The following is a 19,022-nucleotide window of genomic DNA, read 5'->3' on the forward strand; positions in this document are numbered from 1 at the left end:
CCTTCGGCAGGGCAAGACCCGGCCCCGGCGATCCCCTGGGTGCTCCCCAATGTGGGGATGGGGATCTCAGGAGCCAGGCCCTGTGCTGCCAGCTCACGGCTCCTTCTCCCCCGTCAGCCACGTCCAGGGCCCGGACATGAGCTCCCAGGAAACACCGCAGGCCCGGAGGTTCCCCATCGAGGCAGGTGACTGTCCCAGCCTGGCCGCGGCTCCAGAGGCTCAGGAGCCGGTGGGTGCCGAGCAGCCTGCGGGAAGGTAAGGGGGTGCTGAGCCCCGCCAGAGGGACTCCTGTGGGGTGCAGGGTCCGACCTCGCCATGCCGCTGCCCTCACCCTTCTCTCTCCCCACAGGCAGCTGCGGCGATGCCCCGGGAGCCACTGCCTGACCCTGCCCCACGTCCCCATTGACGTCTTCCTTGCCATGGGAGGGAACTGCCGGCCACGCGCCACCTGATGCCCCCCGCGCCGCTCAGCCCCTGCCGCAGGAGGCCGTGGAGCTGCGAAGGACACAGATCCTTAAAACACTTTATAATGAAAGGACATCTTAGAGCGTTGCTGTGCGTGCTGCCCTGCTCCGAGCTGCACATGGAGCAGGATCGGGCCCGTGTCCCCTCAGTGCCTCCCCTGGCACGTGAGGGGATGTGAGGGGCAGGGGGGACATGAGGGGGCAGAACATGAAGGGACAGGGCTGAGGGATGGGGCTGAGGTGATGTGAGGGGATGGATTATGAGGGGACATGAGGGGACAGGTGTGAGGGGACAGAACGTGAGAGGACCTGAGGGGATGGGATGTGAGTGGATGTGAGGGGCTGGGGGGACACAAGGGGACAGAACATGAAGGGACAGGGCTGAGGGGACAGAGCTGAGGGGATGGAGTCTGAGGGGATGTGAGGGGACAGAGGTGAGGGGACAGAACATGAGAGAACCTCAGGGGATGGGATGTGAGGGGCTGGGGGGACATGAGGGGACAGAACGTGAGGGGACAGGGCTTGAGGGGATGGTGCTGAGGGGCTGTGAGCGGACCTGAGGGGACCTGAAGGGACGGGGCTGAGGGGACGTGAGGGGACAGACATGAGGGGACCTGAGGGGATGGGATGTGACGGGCTGGGGCTGAGGGGACATGAGGGGACAGACACGACGGGACGGGTTGTGAGGGGACCTGAGGTGACGGGGCTGAGGGGCCGTGAGGGCACAGAACGTGAGGCGCCATAACTGAGGTGACGGGGCTGAGGGGCCGTGACGCCCCCACCGTGAGGTGCCATAACTGCCTCAGGGGCGGCCGTTAGAGGCGGGCCGAGTCTGTCCCCCGCCCCGGTCCCGTCCCGTCCCGCCCCGGGGCGGGCCCGCGCGGCTCGGGGCCGTTTGGCTCCTCTCGGACGCCGTTGGCCGCTCGCCGCCCGCCCCCCGCCGCCCTCCCGCCATATTGTGGCCGCCGCCGGGAGCCGCCGTCTCAGGAGCCGCGATGGGTGAGGGCGGGACGGGACCGGGGGGACCGGGGACGGGACCGGGCGGGGGGCTGGGGCTCGGCCCCGTGCCCCTCAGCGAGCCGGGGGCTGCGGGCAGGGCTCGAGCAGCGCGGCCCCGGTAGGGCCTTTTCCCGGGCGGGGGGAGCCGGTGCCTCACCTCACGCCACCCCCCCCGGATTTCCCAATTCTCCTCTAAACCGGCCCAAAACCCCAGCCACAAGCGGCCGCTCCTGTCAGCGAGGGTCCCGGCAGCGCCGTGAGCCCCCCCCGGGGCCGGCCCCGTGCCCTGTCAGAGGCGCAGCGCTGTCGTTAGGGGCGGGTAATTAACCGTAATTAACCGCCGAGCGCTGCCCCTCGGTGGGTCCGGCGGTGCCAGGGGGTTTCTGCCATCCTGGCCGTGAGCTGGGGCTCCCCTCTCGGGGCCTTGGCGCTTCCCTGAGGGGGTGAGGGGGCTTTGGGGGGCTGAGGGGAGCGGGGAGCGAGGCCTGCAGCAGGAGCATTCCCCGCCAGCTTCGTCTCTGAGGTAAAAATTAAGGTCTTTCAGTTTTTAACTGCAGCAGCTTTTAAGCAGGCTTGTCCTCAGAAGCCTTAAAAATGCCCCTTGTGGAGGGATGCGGCCTGCCCGAGGGGTCAGCAGCTCCTCAGCCGCCTCCTGTGAGGCCGTGGCTGCCCCGGCTGCAGCAGCTCCCGTTCAGAGCAGCTTCTGGAACACAACGCAGCCTGGTGAGAAACCTCGGCCGGCAGCTTCGAGCAGAAAAACGTCCTCGGGCCTGTTGGAGCACGTCTGGAAACTGCGAGCGCTTTCTGTGGCTGAGGGTGTTCGAAGGAGCTTTCCCGTCCTTCCCCCCTCTGCCTCGGCGGTTCCTCGTTGGAGCTTGAAGCGTTTCTGACAGCGGCCATTCGGTGCTTCCCACTTAAACCTTTTAAAAGTAACTTTTAAAATAAGCAAAGGCTGCTTTTTCAGTGCTTTGGGTTAACAGGTCTAAATTGTGGCAGAATGCTGCTGTGCTTTGCATGGTGTGGGTCGGGGGTGCTGTGGTTTGTAGGGAGCTGTGGAGCGTTGGTCTCGCCTCCTAGAAGTGCCCAAAATCCTAGAAATGCCCCTCAGTCCTTTCCTCGTTGGCTGTGCAGGTTACAAATGTCCGGGTGTCTTTGCTGTGCTGCTCAGCCCATGCAGCAGGAATGTCAGGCTCTCAACAGAGCTCTCGTGGCTGATGAATTGAACTAGTTACTTGGCTGTTTTGCTTTGTTTGCTTGAGTTCGGGAGAGCAAACATGAACTTTGTAAAGGGGAGCCTGCTCATCAAAGTGGTGGGTGTAATAGGGGAAGTCCTAATTCCTCCAGCCTTTCACTTTTCAGCTATTGTACTTCTGAAGCCCAGACAAACATGCTTATCAAAGCACAATGCTGCTTGTTTCTGTAGAAAAGCACGTGCTGGGAGGGATGAGCTTTTTGGAATTCTGTAGCTCTCTGCAACTTTATTTCAGGCTGTGCTAGGGCTCCCGTCTCTCTTTTGGGTCAAGTTTGAGCTGATCCTTGGTTCAGAAACTGTTACGGAGGACTCCCTGACCTCAGGTGAGAGGGAGTTATGCTTCTCAGATCATCAATACACTCTTAAGGAAGTCTGAAGGTCTTGGGGCATGTAAATCAGGTTGAAGGGGATTTATAGGCGCCAAACCCCAGGCTTTCGGGGTGAAAAGGTCAGGAGGAAGTAGAGTTGAAGTTTGTGTTCAGAGAAACAGACTCAAGGACAGCGAGTTCTCCTGACGTCGGGCACGGGCAGCCAGCGGGAGGCCTCCTCTCGGGCTGACCACGGCGAAAGAGAAGCGTGCTGCAGGGCTCTTAATTCCTCCGAAGAGCATTTTTGTGCTCCCCTCCCCCTCGGCAGGCAGCAGCGAGGCTGTTGCACATTCCTGCAGTGATATCACGGCCCTGGCTCTCGCAGCGAAAACCGACGGGAATGAGCCAACGGCGACTGCTGCACCAGACAGCCAAATAACTGCGGGGATAAGTGCTCTGAGAGCACACCGTGTACTCCACGACAAGCACCCGGCCCCGGGTGGCAGCAGCTTGGTGTCTGAGACCTCTCTGCAAGACTACTGCCTCTGCTCGCTTGGAGCAGGCACTCGGAGAACCTGCAGGAGGACTTGAAAGCAGAATGAAACGAGCAAGCGAGCGACAGAGCGCAGCGCTTGGCCTCTCCTCCAGGGTTAGCAGCGGCTGGGTCACTGCAGGGCTGTGGAGGAAAAGCCTCGAGTTGCTGCTTGCTTGGCAGGACTCCTCCTGTAGTTGTTTGGTTTCCTTTTCCCTCCGTCACCTTCTGAGCAATGAAGCGATTTTATTCCCAATTTACTTTTCACTACAAAACCATCAAAATGACAGGTTCAGTATAAAATGAGAGGCTCAGCGTAGGAACCTGTCCTGGGCTCGTGTCTGCCAGCAGCTCGGAGCTGCCTCTGCATGCAGTGCACGTTAATCAACTGTTTGTGTACATTCAGCATAACCAACTTCACTTAGTTTGTGTTCAGGAAGCACTGATTATTTAGGCTTCGCTTTCTCCATTCCCAACTAAACCATTAAGTTGTCCTGGACACGCTCCTCTGAAGCTGGGTCTGTGTCTGTAGCTGCTGTCACGAAGAACCTTTATGCCATGTCGTAAAGCAGCTGCTTTAAACATCCCTTTAAGAATTGACTGAAGACGTGCCTGTGGTGGTGTGTAACGCATTACGTGTCTGAGGTTCAGAAGAACTTTTCTTTCTGTTGCTTGTCAAACTTCAGGAGCTTTCACAAATAAGACAGAAGAAACAGAAAATTCACACAAGCACCGCTAATCATCAAGTAAGTTTAGAGGGGGTTTACAAACTTACTTCAAGCAAAGCTTGGCTGTTATTCCTGTTACAGCTGCAAGACATCAGCTGTGGTCTTCAGAGCCACGCTTACAGAGAAATGGGTGGTTAATGCTTGGCTGTGTGGAGACAGGTTTCAGGTTTAGAGACACTTCAGAAATCCGTAATGCTGTTTTGTTTGGTGCCGTTGTGCTGATCTTTGTGGGTCAGGGCCTGCAGGGAGGCAGGTGGCAGGAGGTTCCTCAGGTGAGCTTTTGGACTGGAGAGACCTGAGGGATGTAAGCAGCAAGGTTGTCAGATGCATCTTTTTAGTTAATTGATTGTGTTTTGCTCTTATTTGTGGAGCTTAGGGCTTTTTCTTTCCTTGTAACTGACCAAGTTCATGCTGTTCATTGCCGTTGTGTAACTCTGCTGCTGTACTGAACTCCACACACGGGGCTGTCAGCCCTCCTTGCTGGCCAGGGGTCTTAGGTACGTGTCCTGTGGCCAGCACCAGGACTGTAGTAGACTCCTTACAAAGATTGCCTTCGTGGAAGGGAGTTTTGGCTCAAAAGCGCCTGGTGAGATCTGTGAGTGTAACTGTTCTGTTCTGTCCCTCCAGGCTGACTCAGCAGCACAAGTCCTGATTTAGACGTGCGAGCCCCTGCAGTGACTCAGCTTGGAGGCTTTCAGCAGCAGCCGAACTGTTGGAAGCAGTTGTGTTCTGTAAGGCAGAGCAGTGGGGAGAGCGTCAGCTGGAAGGAAGCAAGGCTGGGTGGTGATTCAGTGGTCTTGAGAAGCCGTTACAGTCCTGGCGTGGTAGCAGTGACCCTGGAGTCGCCTTTCTGGCTGAGTGCTGTGGCTTTGTTGGCTTCTCCGTGGGTGGTTACGGGACCTGAGGGCTCTGGTGAGCCTTCAGAGTCCACCTTTCACCCTGCTTTTTCATTGACCTGGTGAAAACTTTCTCATCGTTCAATATAGGGTAAGGAGGAGTGTGGTGTTCTGTTCGTTCTTTGGCTTACATGACCACAGGAGGATTTCTCCTCACTGAAGCCAACCATTGCCAGCAAAACCTACAGCAGGAGCCAAACTTCTGCGGCCTCCCCAAGGGGTTTCCTTTACACAGGGAACTGAGCAGGTATTGTTCCATTAACCTTCACCCCCAGGTTTGTTCCTGTAGCTCCTGCAAGAGAATTCTCAGCTCATGGACCACCTGAAAGCATTCCCAGAGTGAATTAACTCGATAATTTGGAGCAGGGTCCCTGGGGCAGCTGCAGGCTGCTCGGGGGAGCTGCTGCCGGGCTGAGCGCTGCGGTGCAGGAGGAAGCTTCCGTGGGGCACTGCAGGGAAGCCCAGAGCCCAGGACTTGTGCCTGGAACAACATCAGAACGATTCTGTAATTCCAGGGCGTGAGCCGATGCTATCTTGATGCAAGGCAGGGCCTAGCTGCTTGTCAGAGGAGAAAGCTGTCCTAGCAGAGGCGCAGTGCAAGGCGCTGTCCTAGCGCTCTGTGGGGGTTTTGGTGGCTGCTGAAACTTCCAGCAGCTGAAAGAAACGTGCCCTAGGTAGGTTTCCAGTGCTGCTTAGTCAAGAGCTTTTCTATAAAAGCAGAAACTTCTCAGAGCAACAACTGATGGTCAGTTGCAAAGTGCAAATGTGTGGCTTGAGCATTGCCTGCGCATCACTCGCAGATGATTGTGGATGAGTGCTTCTCCTGATCAGAGAATCAGACTGCCCCTCCAGCCTGGCTTAGTGTGGGTAGGATTTCAGTTAATAGTTAACGCTGCCGAAGCCTGGCTTGCAGATATACTGGATGAGCCAGATGTTTTGTGCAGAGAATTTGGATGTGCTGGGCCTCCTGCTGTCAGTTCTGTTCCACGTGTTTGCTGCAGCCTGGTGCTGACAGCGTCAGCTGAGCTCACCGTGGAGTTAGAATCTTGCACCGGTGATGTTGCTGCCATAGAGATGGGAGGTAACATCACAAATTGGCATTCCAAGGCCAAAGGATTGGGACAGGATGGACTGGAAACAGTCAACGGAAAGGACCTGAGGAGGTGTGTGCGCAAAATGAAGTAGGAAACCAGTGATGGTTGCACGGAGGTGTGTGGGTGTCCAGCCATGGGGGTCCCTGCAGTGTCACGGTGGTGCTCAGAGCTCCTGAAATCAGCAGCCTCATGCTGTGGGGCATAGCACACGCTGAGTGTGAGACCTTGGTGCCTGGCCGGGTTCCTTCTCTGCGCTGCCACCCAGCTCCAGGCTGCCAGGGTGTGCCTGGGAGCGGGGTTGTGCAAGTCCCCGGGCAGCTCGACTGTCATGTGCCACTCAGCTGTTTGTGTGACCAACTGGCTGGTAATCCCGGGCATAATGCTAAGCCACTTAACCACTTTTTTGTCCTCCCTTCCTTAAAAACTACCTTTTAATTGGGGACTTTGCCTTCCGAAGGGAGGTAGCCAATCTGTCTGTTAGGGATTCTGTTGTGATCCTTCTGAATTAAGCTGTTACTCCTTTATGTGCCCGTATCAGCCCTTAGAGCTGGGGCAGTCACAGGGATGCTTCACCAGCTGAACCAATGGCAATGGTGACATTTAATTCCTGAATTAAAATCTGCGTGTAGATGACGCCTTGCTCCTGGAAGATCATCTATAAACAACCCCCTGTACGTTTTGTCTTCTGCCTCCTGAAGTAGCTGCTACTCGGTCAAAAATAACAAAGATTCTCCCCTCCACCCTGGCATACAGCTCTGCTGGGAAGGGGGATGGCCAAGGGGGAGCAGGGGCCTGGCTTCTGAGAGCTTCAGGCTGCTTCCTTGCCGTGTCAGTGGTCCTTGAGGACGCGGTAGGTGTGTCAGACGCCTTTACAAACATGCCAGTTATTCCTCTGAACCTCTGCCTTGTGAGAGGTGAGCTCAGGGAAAAAGGAGCCCTGCTCTGACTTGTTTCAGCCCTCCACTCTCTTTGGAGGCTCTGTGTGTTTTCCTTGGTGGTGCTCATGTACGATGCAGTCCCTTTTTCATAGAGCTACTGCGTCCTAAACAACTTACTGCAAGGCTTTCTAACAGCACTGGAATACTGCTGCTTACTGATGAAGAGCTGGTGGCTTCTTTTCAGCCTCAGAGGTGCCAATAAGCTTGCAGCCTGCTGTGCCTACACCTCCTCAAGCTTCGGGATGTCTCTGGGGTCAGCTGAGCTTCAGAACGGGGTCAGGACTGTTTGCCAGGGGCATGTGTGGTTGTTGCAGTGCAAGTGACCAGAGGAACTTGATTTTTTTTTTTTTGGTGGTGTTTTTGCTTTATCTGTTGCCATTCACAAGAATGTCCTTGCTGATTTGACCAGGGAAGGGAATGCCCCCTCAGAAAGCAGATTCCATGAAAAGGAGCGTGGCTCTCCTAATGTTTAGTGTCTGCAGGTATTGTCTTGAAATCCTATAACTGAAAGTATTTTGTTTCCTCATGTTAACGTGAATTCTTCTGGTTGTTTCCTCTTTCCACAGCAGTGAGCTGCTGGACAGCTGTACACTGTACCTGTCTTTGGCTCGGCTGTGGGCCCTGCTAGCAGGAAGGCAGCAAGGTCTGAAACTTCTCCAGCTGATCTTGGAGGGCTTCCAGGGTGGCTGGAGGCAGCTGATAAGTCAGACGTGGACTTTCTGTAAGCAACGTGCCTGAGGAGTGCTTAAGGGTTGAAGGAGGAGGTCCGAGGAGGTAGCTGCCGACTTTCACAGGGTGCTTCACAGCTGCTCGGGGCAGGTGACAAAACACAGATACTGGTGTCCTGCAGACTGCCAGGGAATTGTTGGCTGGTCTCAGGGCTAACGGGCAGTTTGCTGCTCTGCATTATCACTGCTTCCTTCCTGCTCTGGGAAGGGCACGGAAGAGAATCCAAGGGATCTGTCTCATAAACGGGAGAAAGGGAGCGTTTGGGAAAATGGAAAAAGGAGTGGATGTGGTCGAAGCAGGGGGTTGTAGCTGGGTACAGCAGTGTTCAGGTTGCTGCTTGGCCCTGGTGGTTTTTACTCTGCCAAACAGCAGTGTCACTTCCCTGACTAGGAGGCAAATAGACGAGTAATCAGGTTTGAAGGACTGCGTTAGTCAGATATGAGGCAGCAAAATAAGTAGGTCAGGTACTGAACCCTCGCAGTAAGCTGGCTGGCAGGGCAAACGTGGCCTGTGATATGTGCAGCTTGTCTCTTGGCTGTGTTTTTAGTGGAGTTGTAAAATCAAGGCTGCAGTTTACTGCGAGCTTTGTTGGGTTTTTGCCATGCAGGTGTGGTTTGGTGCTTCCACGGGCTGCTCCGAAATGCTGAAGTTGGTGCAGTCACCCACTGGCAATAGGAACGGCCTTCAGCAGATGTCTGTGGCAAAGGGATGTCAAGGTGTGGGTTATTCCCTGATGGTACAAGGGAAATAAGATCTAACACCAAGCTAGAACTTAGTTACACACCTCCTGGACGGTGAAGCTCTCTGAGGAGAAGCTTTTCATATGGGTGACCTGCTCCAGTGTTGTGGCGTTGGATTCAGGTTCCTTTCAGAGCAGTAAATCTGCTCTGCTTCCTACAAACTTAATAACAGTCTTGCCTCAACAACACATCACCTGAACTAGTGTCAGGGTCATATTCCGGCCTGAAGCTTTTACTTCAGCGTGTAAGAGACCAGCTCTTGCTTTTTACATTAAAAGTCCATTTAATCTGGCTGTTCTTTGCTTTTTTATGTGCACCGACGTTCTCGTTGAAAATGACACGCTGGTAAAGGAACAGAGAGTGACCAGAAATCTGAGGCCTTTTCCTTTTCACAGAAACCATGGCGAGTCCTGGCAAGGATAACTATCGAATGAAGAGTTACAAGAACAAAGCCCTAAATCCTGAGGAAATGCGTCGGAGAAGAGAAGAGGAAGGAATTCAACTGCGCAAACAGAAACGAGAGCAACAGGTAACTCTCATCTTGACTAGCTTGTGTACAGCCTTAACACAACCAAGATTGTGCTGCTGCCAAACGGGAATCTTCAAGGATCTGTGCATTAAGGTTTGTTGGCAGTCCTCTTATTTTTCCTGTTCTGAGACTTTCCTTTGCTCTTCCTTTGTACCTAGCACAGAGTGTCGCTCACACCAAGGGCTCTCCAAGCACTTTGTCTTTACGGTACTGAAGGTTTTTGTTCACAGATCCTTGTTTTTAACTTTTTAATTAATTAGTGAATGGAGTTGCTTCAACCAGAAGCAGGGAGAGTAAGTGAAAGTATGGGCTGCATGCATTTCTTCACTCTGAGCTGTGTGTTTTTTTTTTTTGTTTTGTTTTGCTGGGAGTCTGAGAAAGTGAAAGGTGATTCTCGGGTGATCCGTGTGGCTCAGACTAAATGATTGCATCGTCTACAAGCTGTCTTCTCCCTGTTTTCCCTAACTTGTTAGGCCAAATTCTGCACTTGCCTATACCAGTGCTTCAGTGACTTGGGCATTTGCATATCTGAGAGCAAGCCTTAGCGTGTTTTATTATCAGGGCTTGTATGCCAAGCTAGTGTTCAGTGTGCAGAGCTGTTATTAATGACTACTTTTCTATTCAGGTTACGCTTCGTCTACAGCTGGCGGTATCTTGTTTGAGGAACAAGAATGTCTACTTGTGAAGACTGTTAATCATTGCTTTCTAATAATGACTCCCGTGTTTTGTTCCCCGTCAGCTCTTTAAAAGAAGAAACGTGGAACTGATCAATGAAGATGCCTCCATGTTTGATAGCCTCCTCGTGGATTCCTATGTTAGTTCCACAACATGTGGGGTAAGGTGCCTCTCCTTGCTGCGATCATGCCTTCAGATAGATTTAATGCTGATAGATTTAAAACTGATAAACTGCAACCTGTTTGTTTTTCCCTGGTTTGGGGAATGTTGCTAGTACTACTACAACAAACTGGAGAAGTCTGCGAGGAAGCAGATAGTGCGCTGTAATCTCAGACAGCGCATCTCTGGATTAACAGCTAGCACAACATTGTGGTAGGCTGCCTTGATTGAGATACCTTAAATAAGCTTCATGTGACATGGAACTGTTGTTCTGTCTCCTTTCAGGAGGGAGTGATCACAAGAGAGATGGTAGAGATGCTTTTTTCAGATGACCCTGACCTACAGCTAGCAACCACACAGAAATTCAGGAAGCTACTTTCCAAAGGTAAAAGTCCCTCATCCCTGCCCTTGGGTCTGGCATAGGCTTTATTTCAGAAGTATTTGTGCACTTGAAGTGTTGTACAAATCCCCAGCTTTGAGTTTGGGGAAGGCTATAATCTAGAAACTTGATAACCTAGTAAATTTACTAACTATTTACAATTTAATGTGTGTTACTGAAAGTGATTCTGAGGAGCTGTCCTGCCAAGTTCAGTACAGCTTGAAACCATTCAGGACAACAATAGTTCATGCTTGTTGTTCCCTTCTATTAGACCTATATACTATTTTGACACTGCATTACTATTTCAGAGCCAAATCCTCCAATAGATGAAGTGATAAACACTCAAGGAGTGGTGGACAGATTTGTTGAATTCCTGAAAAGAAGTGAAAATTGCACGCTACAGGTAAAGCAGCCTGTTAGGAATTCTTCACGGCGCGTAGCTGTTAAATCTTTGCAGCTGAGCAGCATGAACCCACTGGTGCTATTAGAGAAAAGTGGTTTTGAACCCAAAAGATGCAGGGTGTATGATATATGGGAGAAGATAAAGATAGTTTTAATGCTTGGAAAGGAGCAACAGAAAAGTTATAGATTGCTCTAAATTCAGTTCTTGGAAGAACGCTGGCAAAAATAATGAAAAACTGTATTTCAATTGTAGCAGAGGGGAATTTGTCGTTCCTATGTCTGATGTTGCTGCTGGAAGCTAGAGGAGCCACAGAGGAAATGTGTAGGGAGCAATTGTGTAAGGAAAAACCTCCATTATTTGAGGCTTTCAAGAACAGGCTAAGTGGCTGTTAGAAGTGACATAGGTAGTACTGACCCTGCCGTGGGGCAGAGGGATGGACTAGATGGCTTTTTGAGATTCCTTCCAGCTTGGTAATAACTATAGTTATCTTGCAGGAGTTAAAGATACTTCCATACATGGAGTTGGATCTCAGAGCTGATGGCTGCCTTCATAATTTTCTATCTTCCCTCTGGCCCAGGGCCACGTATCATGAGGCATCTTTGTAGTGTTAGCCAGATGAGAGGGTGGGCTGGAAGTGCTCGCACTGAATAGATAAAGCTTCCTGTTCTGTGTATTTCTGGGCTATGCATCTTCACTTTCATACAGGAAAGTGGTTGTGTAGGTAAATGTCTTCACTCATTCAGCTGAGCCAATGAGGAGGCAGGTGTGGGTTTTTCCTACTGTACAAGAAAGATCTTTTTCTTAGGGTATTGAGGTGTTTTGTTGGGGGATGCTTTCTCAAGTGTTTTAAGAGAAGATGAAAGAATTGTAGCTGAAATTTAATAGCAAATACCTCGCTACGTCACGGTTATTTTATTCACACTTCTCTTTTCTACTCGTTTCAGTTTGAAGCAGCGTGGGCACTGACGAATATTGCGTCGGGAACTTCCCAACAAACAAAAATAGTTATTGAGGCCGGGGCAGTTCCTATCTTTATAGAGCTGTTAAACTCTGACTTTGAGGATGTTCAAGAACAGGTAAGGTTCGCTTCTTTCTTTGGGGTTAGGGAATGAACCACAGTGGGTTGCACACAATTAAAATGCAATGTTTAAAATAAGTGACTAGTCTGAGAGCTGGCTGCAGACCACAAACTGAAGTGTCTGTTACCTGGAGTTACAGGAAAATGCTTTCTTAGCACACTACCCTTTTCTTCCTCTGTTTGGAAACTGCGTGAATGCTAAAACTGTTGCTGTTTCCTTTCAGGCTGTCTGGGCATTGGGGAACATTGCTGGAGACAGCTCTGTGTGTAGAGATTATGTCCTTAACTGCGCTATTCTTCCTCCCTTGTTAATGTGAGTAGCCATGAATACTTGCCAATACACTTTGTGAAGTCCCACTGCACTGCAGCAGAGCAATATTTGAGCTGGATGAACAGATTCCCTAGCAATGTGTGTTGATGGGAATCAAACCATTGGTACCAGATGATAAACTGGCAGCTCAGACAAGTATCTGATAACTAGTGGGACTTGGTAGATAACATGCCTTCTCACAAACCTTTACACTGCTCTGAACCTGCAGCGGGTGCTGTTGCAGTGTGCTTGCCTCTCTGAAGCCATAGGCCTTGCTGTTTCACTGTGTCCCTCCAAATGCCTGTTCTCGTGCTTATGCTGTGGATTTCAGGTGCTTGTCTGAGTGGGCTTCTCTAGGACTGAGGAAAGGGAAGCAGGTCTCTGCACACCACCTTGCCTCTGAGCTCTCAGGTGTGGTGCATCCCACCACAGTCAGAAGATCTGGCTGTCAGGAGTGTGCTCTCCAGCATCACTCCCTGCTTTGGAAGCGATTGTTTGCTGTATCCCATCCTTGGCAAACTGATGCTTTGTTACAAATGACCTGGTTTGCTATACTGGTCCTCCTGTCAGTCCTCTCTCTCAGCAATAACTGACCGAAGCATTCCTCAGCCCCCAGGACTTACCGTCTTCACTGCAGAGTAGAGGCAGCAGTTTGTCAGCTGGCCACTGAGAGGCCATCTCACCTCTGGTGCGAGTGTCTGGGCTGAGTTTGATCTTGGAACTGCATTTGACTAACTTACACTGCTTTCTGCAACTTGTCCAGCATGGAGCTTGCCTGTTCCATGTCACTGTAGTGTTAGGAAAGTAGCTGCTTGTTCTAGAAGTAGTTGTTTCACTCCTCTTCTTGCTCATTGAGAGGCTCGAGTGACAAAGGGCATGGCTTGAGCTACTACAGCAAGTGGAATAGTGGTTTGACTTCCTTACAGTCGTACAAGTGTTTTATTTTTTTTGATTCCCTTGCTGGTTTCCAGCAACTTACGTTCTGCACCAAGGGTAACGCATGGTAATTGTCTCTCTAGGCTCCTTACAAAGTCCACCAGGTTGACAATGACACGAAATGCTGTCTGGGCCTTGTCGAACTTATGCAGAGGGAAGAGTCCGCCGCCCGAATTCGATAAGGTGAGAGTAAATGCCTCGTTGGCAGATGTGATGGGGAGACACCCAGCCAAGATGTTTGTCTAAATTATTTTTGGCCGTTGGACTTCTGTAAGATGTTCTGGGAGGGAACGGGGTGAGGTTCTTCCTGCTGAGGTGGATCTTAGTGTTCAGCAGATATTTGAGTGCCTGTTTAATATTCTGCCAACCTCGCTGCATGGCTCTGTTGGCAGCCCATCAGCTTAAGCCCCTTGAGTAAGGGGCAAATGCAGACTTCTGTGTAAGTAGCATGTACTCTGGGCTACCCTGAACTCTTTTTTTTGTGATTGCTGGAAGCCTGCAACTTTGAGTTTTAGACTGAAAACTCAATTCTGAGGCATCCAGATTTTACAAAACAGGAGCTCTGTATCTATGTTTCAGCTGTGGTAGCTTTCTTCTTGCCCTTCCCTGGTATGCCAGTGGCACTAACAGAAAGTTCTGCTGGTCGTTCAGATCAGTCTCGTTCTTTTTGGTTTGGTAAATCTGAAATGGTTTTAGATCAGTGAGGTTTTTTTGTGTGTTTTTAAAATGAAAGCTTCCTTATCAAAGCTGGGAAGCCTGCAGTGAGGGGTGAAATCTAAATTGAGTGTAAATATAAAAACAAATACTTGAAGCACTTGGAAGTATAACTGTTGGTGTTCTGAATACTGAGCTTTTTAGGGTTAGTGAGAACAAGAATTGGAGCAGTGCTCTTGCATAAGAAATGGAAGGAGCTTCCAAACTGCCGCGTGCATGGTAGCACTCGTCTCAGGAGTCTACACTTGGTCCGAGAGGAAGGGATGTAATTTCAGTTTAGTATTAAAGCTGTTGAGGTAACTTTAAGCCGTGATTACGAGGTACGTAAACCAGCAAGGCAGCTGCTGACTTTGGGGAAGGAAGCTGTGGACGTTCAATATTGTTATCTTGTCAGTCAGCGTGGCCGTGTGGTGTTGGTATGCAAATGTGGTGGTCCTTGACAGGCTGTGACTAATGCGGGGTGGTGGCTGTTGTTGTAGGTATCTCCCTGCCTGCCAGTGTTGTCCCGACTATTATTCAACAGTGACTCTGACTTGCTGGCAGATGCATGCTGGGCTCTTTCCTATTTATCAGATGGCCCCAATGAGAAAATTCAAGCAGTTATTGACTCGGGCGTGTGTCGGCGACTGGTGGAGCTGTTAATGTAAGTATCTTGTCTCACTGCTCCAGCCCAGTGGGACTGGGCAGCAGTTCACTCCCAAATCATCAGAGCTCTCCCCACCTTGTGGGGGCAGGATCCGGGCACTGCCTTAACCAGCTCTGCTGGGGCAGTTACAAAAGAGGGTCTGAAGCAGGGTGGGAGCTGTAGGTTATCGGCCTCCTCTTTCTGAGAGAGGCAGAGCATTTTCTAGTGCTGGAGTGCTGGTTAATGCTGTACACTAAGAAGAACTTATTAAACACAGGTTTGGACTGATACTTAGAGTGTATGCTAGGGAATGGAATACTAAGTAATGCAGATGGGAGACTGGAGAGAGGATTTCCTAAATATCCAGGTGCAGTGATCTATTTGTTGTCCTTGCACCATCTTCCTTGCAGGCACAATGACTACAAAGTGGCCTCCCCAGCTTTGCGAGCGGTTGGCAACATCGTGACAGGAGACGACATCCAGACCCAGGTGAGGGGGATAGGAATGTTTTACAGATGCACCTGAAGAGGAGTACAACTCTTCATAATATTTGTCTGCAGCAAATTTTCCTAGGATCAAGGTGCACCATTTGCTTTTCTATTGTGTGTTTTTTTTTGTTTGTTTGTTTTTTTTGTTACTCTGGAAAGTGTATTTTTGGTGCAGTTTCAAAAACTCTGTTTTGGAAGGTGGGGTGGGATACCTTTCTTTACTACATAATGTAGAAGTGCCATTGCTCCCCCCCTTCCCTAAAAGGTCAGGGAGTGCCCATACGGCATATTCCCTGTGTGAAAATGGAAAGCATTTAACTTTCTGCCTGATACTGGTGATCTAACTACTACTTTCTTTCTCTAAAGGTGATTCTGAACTGTTCAGCCTTGCCGTGTCTTCTTCACTTATTAAGTAGTCCCAAGGAGTCAATCAGGAAAGAAGCCTGCTGGACTATATCTAACATCACAGCAGGAAACAGAGCACAAATACAGGTACAGCATCGAGTCATTTAACCCATCTGTAAAAATCCTAGATTCCAAGCTCAGCATGAAGAACTTGCATTTTTTCATATCTGATACTTGGAGGCTGGTTTTTCCATATCCTTTATTTGGAAGTTATTTGCAGACTTCTGCACGTAGCCATCTGCCACACAAAAGCTTTTTTTTTTAAAAAAAAAAAAAAAAAAGCTAATTGTACCTACAAAGACTGGGCTGAAATGAGTCCCGCAGATTGGATCATTGGAATAATGAGAGAGACAGCCCCAGTTTCTCTATATGCAATTAGAAATACCCCTTTGAAAATTTGTAGGTTGTTGAATTTTAATTATCCTTTCAATGACCTATGTACAAAGGCAGATAAATGATGAAAGCATTCCTACAGTATTGATGTAATAATAAAGATCACTGTGCTGGTTACAGAATTGGGTATCTTGCATTACTAGGATCTGGCTGAAGAATGAAATGGAGGAATCATTGAAGGGAATAGCTTGGAAAGTTCTTTCTGAATTGGAAAATGAAAGTAGAGATTTTGTTCAGGTTTCTTAATAGCCTTTTTAGAAACCATGTTGTCAATTCAAACACTTCTTACTATTCTCTCTCCCCAGGCAGTCATAGATGCAAACATTTTCCCGGTACTGATAGAAATCTTGCAGAAAGCAGAATTCCGTACGAGGAAAGAGGCAGCATGGGCAATTACAAATGCAACGTCAGGAGGAACTCCTGAACAGATCAGGTACTCCCTGGGGCTCCTCTTAAGGGAGATCTGTCTGAATGTATGGTAGCTTTGTCTTTATGGGAACTGCAAGAATAAGTAACAAGGGGCTAATTTGGAGAACCTCAGGGAGAGTACCTGAGACACAGGCCAAGCTATACAGGTCACATGCTGTGAAACTAGTTTCATTCTGAATTGAGGATAAGCCAGTCCAAACTACTCCCTCCCGTCCTGTTTATATAGCTTAGACTAGGCTAAATGTCCAAACTTGGTGACTGATTAAAATCCAGTGTGGATCTAATTTGAATAGTACCTGCATTTCAAGAAAATTATTATATAAAAATAAAAAAGGGAGGGGTTGTATACAAATGCAGATAAGTAGCTAAAAATTAGCCTTGCAAAATAGAAATCTTACATAATAAAGCAATATATTTTAGTTTGACTCACTTCTGTTCTTTATAACGGAGCAAAGGGGATGCTAGCTATCCTGGAAGGTGAATGTGTGTTCTTGGTGCTCTCTTTAGATACCTGGTAAACTTGGGTTGCATCAAGCCTCTTTGTGACCTGCTGACTGTCATGGACTCCAAGATTGTTCAGGTGGCGCTGAACGGCCTGGAGAACATCCTGAGGCTTGGAGAGCAAGAAGCCAACCAGAGCGGGACAGGCATCAACCCTTACTGTAGCTTGATTGAAGAGGCGTACGGTAGGTTGTGGTTGGTAGTCTTTGAAAACAATAGATTTTATTGAAAGGTTTGATGCTAGGTGGTTTTTGGTTGCTTTTCCAACTAGTGAAGGGATTTGGTATATTCTAAATTAGTCAGTATTTGCTCCAATAATAGATCACGCTGTCTTTTTTTAGAGTCTTACGACACAGCATAAGACAAAGCACTAGGAAGCAAAAGCTGTCATACTTATCTGGGTTTCTTAGAGCTGGATGCCAACTGCGTAATTGTAGCTCGTGCTGTTGGGAATATTAATCAAAATAAGCTGAGCTAAGCAAGAAGTCCGTGACTCTTCTTGCTGCAGTTGTATGATGGAAATCCAGAGAGACTTAGCTTTTCCCCAGAGAGGCCTAATTTGGTGTTTCTTGTCCTGTTCCTAATGCTTTGAGGAACAGTTCCTATTTTGGTCTGAAATGTCCTGTATACTGCCAGCGTCTTTTTTGCCCTCTCACTGACTGTTACATCGTGTGTCCCAGTAAGAATAATTCTTGAAATTCTTGAATATGTAATGCTTGGATGCTTCCTGTTCAGCAGTGGATTTAATTAGGACAGCTAAAGCTGTTGCTGCCCTTCTGCTGGAGATTACTGGGACAGGCCCTACCTCCTTCCCCCTGCAACTGCCAAACTTTTCACAGACTGTGATATTAATTTCACTGATGATTGGTTTTGTGCTCGCAGCTCTCTGCTGGAGAGCCGGTAAAGCTCTCTGCTTTAGCTGTATCAGCTAAACCTACAATTGGAAAGGCATTAATGCTTTCCGATACAGATTAAGTCCACAAGCAACTCTGGAGAAACAGGGATAGTTTTAGCTGTTAGTTGGCTTTAGCTGTTAGTGCTGCTCACAAAATGCTAATCTAACACAGACAAGGGTCTTGTAGTGAATAGGGGGAAGGGTGGAGGATGGATTTGGGACACTGAACAACAGGATCTCCTTGTTTCATTGCATTTCACTTTTTTCTTCTCTAAGGCTTGGATAAGATAGAGTTCCTGCAGAGCCATGAGAACCAAGAGATCTACCAGAAGGCCTTTGACTTGATTGAGCACTATTTTGGAGTAGAGGATGACTCCACCCTAGCTCCCCAGGTAGATGAGAACCAGCAGCAATTCATCTTCCAGCAAGCTGAAGCCCCCATGGAAGGTTTCCAGCTATAATGTGTCCGGGGGGAAAAAAAACAAAACAAAAACACCACCACAAACTTGCCAGAAAGCAACTGGGAGCAGCTGATTGTCCCATTCCTCCTTGCAAATGGAAGGCTGAACACCCACTCCACCTGTTAGGAAACAATTCTTCCTTCAAACAACTAGAAACAGTGCTTTGTCCTCATGGAAAGGAGGGGATATCTTGCACATTTTTTCTTTTTGCTGCTGCATATGTGTCTTTAATGCAGGCATCTGGGTGGAGGAAGAACACTGAGGTAACAGATTGCACCTCTCGGGGTTTTTTCTTTGTGGTGATCTCTCCCAAATGTCACTTCTTACCTCGGGTACTTAATTGAGATTTCAGCATTGGGTTGGGTAAGAACACAAATAGAAAGTAAGCATTCTGACAACAATAATTCTGGAAACCTGGGTTGATCTATTTAATTTTTTGCACATATTACTCTTATTAAAGACTCTAATTTGCCAAGAGCAAAGTTTGGCCCTGGCCTTTCTGCGACCCTCCTTGAGTGGACAGTCCTGACAGAGCTGAGTTCCCCTGAGACATGCTGTAAATGGACAAAGAAGCGGGACGACCTTCTCCCCCTCCTGGGATGAGTTTTCTGGGGGAAGGAGTCTTCCCTCGGCCTAGATTTTCGTGTTCCCGAAGAACTGCTGGTAGCACTCACAAGGAGAAAAGCACCAGGAGCGCTGGTAGCTGAGGGCAGGGTGCTGCCTGCACAGGCTTTGTTTGCATTGCTACTGATCGGAGTCACAGAACTGTTCAAGTGCTGAAACCCACCCTCATCGTTACTTGAAAGCTTTTTTTTTTTTTTTCCTGTGAGAACACGCTCTGAGTTCTGCATTTTCTTTATTTTTTTCTGACCTGGGGTGGGGTGGGGGTGGTTTAAGGGCTGTGTGGTGCTGACTGCGCCTCACTTCGGGCTTTACCCCGGTCACATCATGTACATTTACTT

The 19,022-nt window shown here is 49.2% G+C and overlaps 1 protein-coding gene across 1 annotated transcript; it reads left to right on the forward strand.

Moving 5' to 3' along the window:
• Positions 1-1,331: 1,331 nt before the first annotated feature.
• KPNA6 (karyopherin subunit alpha 6) lies at positions 1,332-18,910 on the forward strand. The gene is made up of 14 exons (XM_084300824.1): positions 1,332-1,463; positions 9,076-9,209; positions 9,949-10,044; positions 10,329-10,428; positions 10,731-10,825; positions 11,770-11,901; positions 12,128-12,216; positions 13,233-13,332; positions 14,343-14,506; positions 14,899-14,977; positions 15,343-15,468; positions 16,080-16,207; positions 16,711-16,889; positions 17,876-18,910. Exons 1-14 carry the CDS (start codon positions 1,460-1,462, stop codon positions 18,058-18,060), a joined length of 1,611 nt encoding a protein of 536 aa, XP_084156950.1. The 5' UTR covers positions 1,332-1,459; the 3' UTR covers positions 18,061-18,910.
• Positions 18,911-19,022: the final 112 nt, after the last annotated feature.

The sequence above is a fragment of the Netta rufina genome (assembly GCF_964035555.1).
Source record: "Netta rufina genome assembly, chromosome: 23".
In the NCBI taxonomy this organism is placed as follows: domain Eukaryota; kingdom Metazoa; phylum Chordata; class Aves; order Anseriformes; family Anatidae; genus Netta; species Netta rufina.

What these genes read in the sequence shown, in the direction of transcription:
- KPNA6 (XM_084300824.1), top strand. An exon ending in TTGAGGATGTTCAAGAACAG is followed by an intron (nt 11,902 to 12,127) that starts GTAAGGTTCGCT and finishes GTTTCCTTTCAG; the next exon opens with GCTGTCTGGGCATTGGGGAA. An exon ending in CGACTGGTGGAGCTGTTAAT is followed by an intron (nt 14,507 to 14,898) that starts GTAAGTATCTTG and finishes TCTTCCTTGCAG; the next exon opens with GCACAATGACTACAAAGTGG.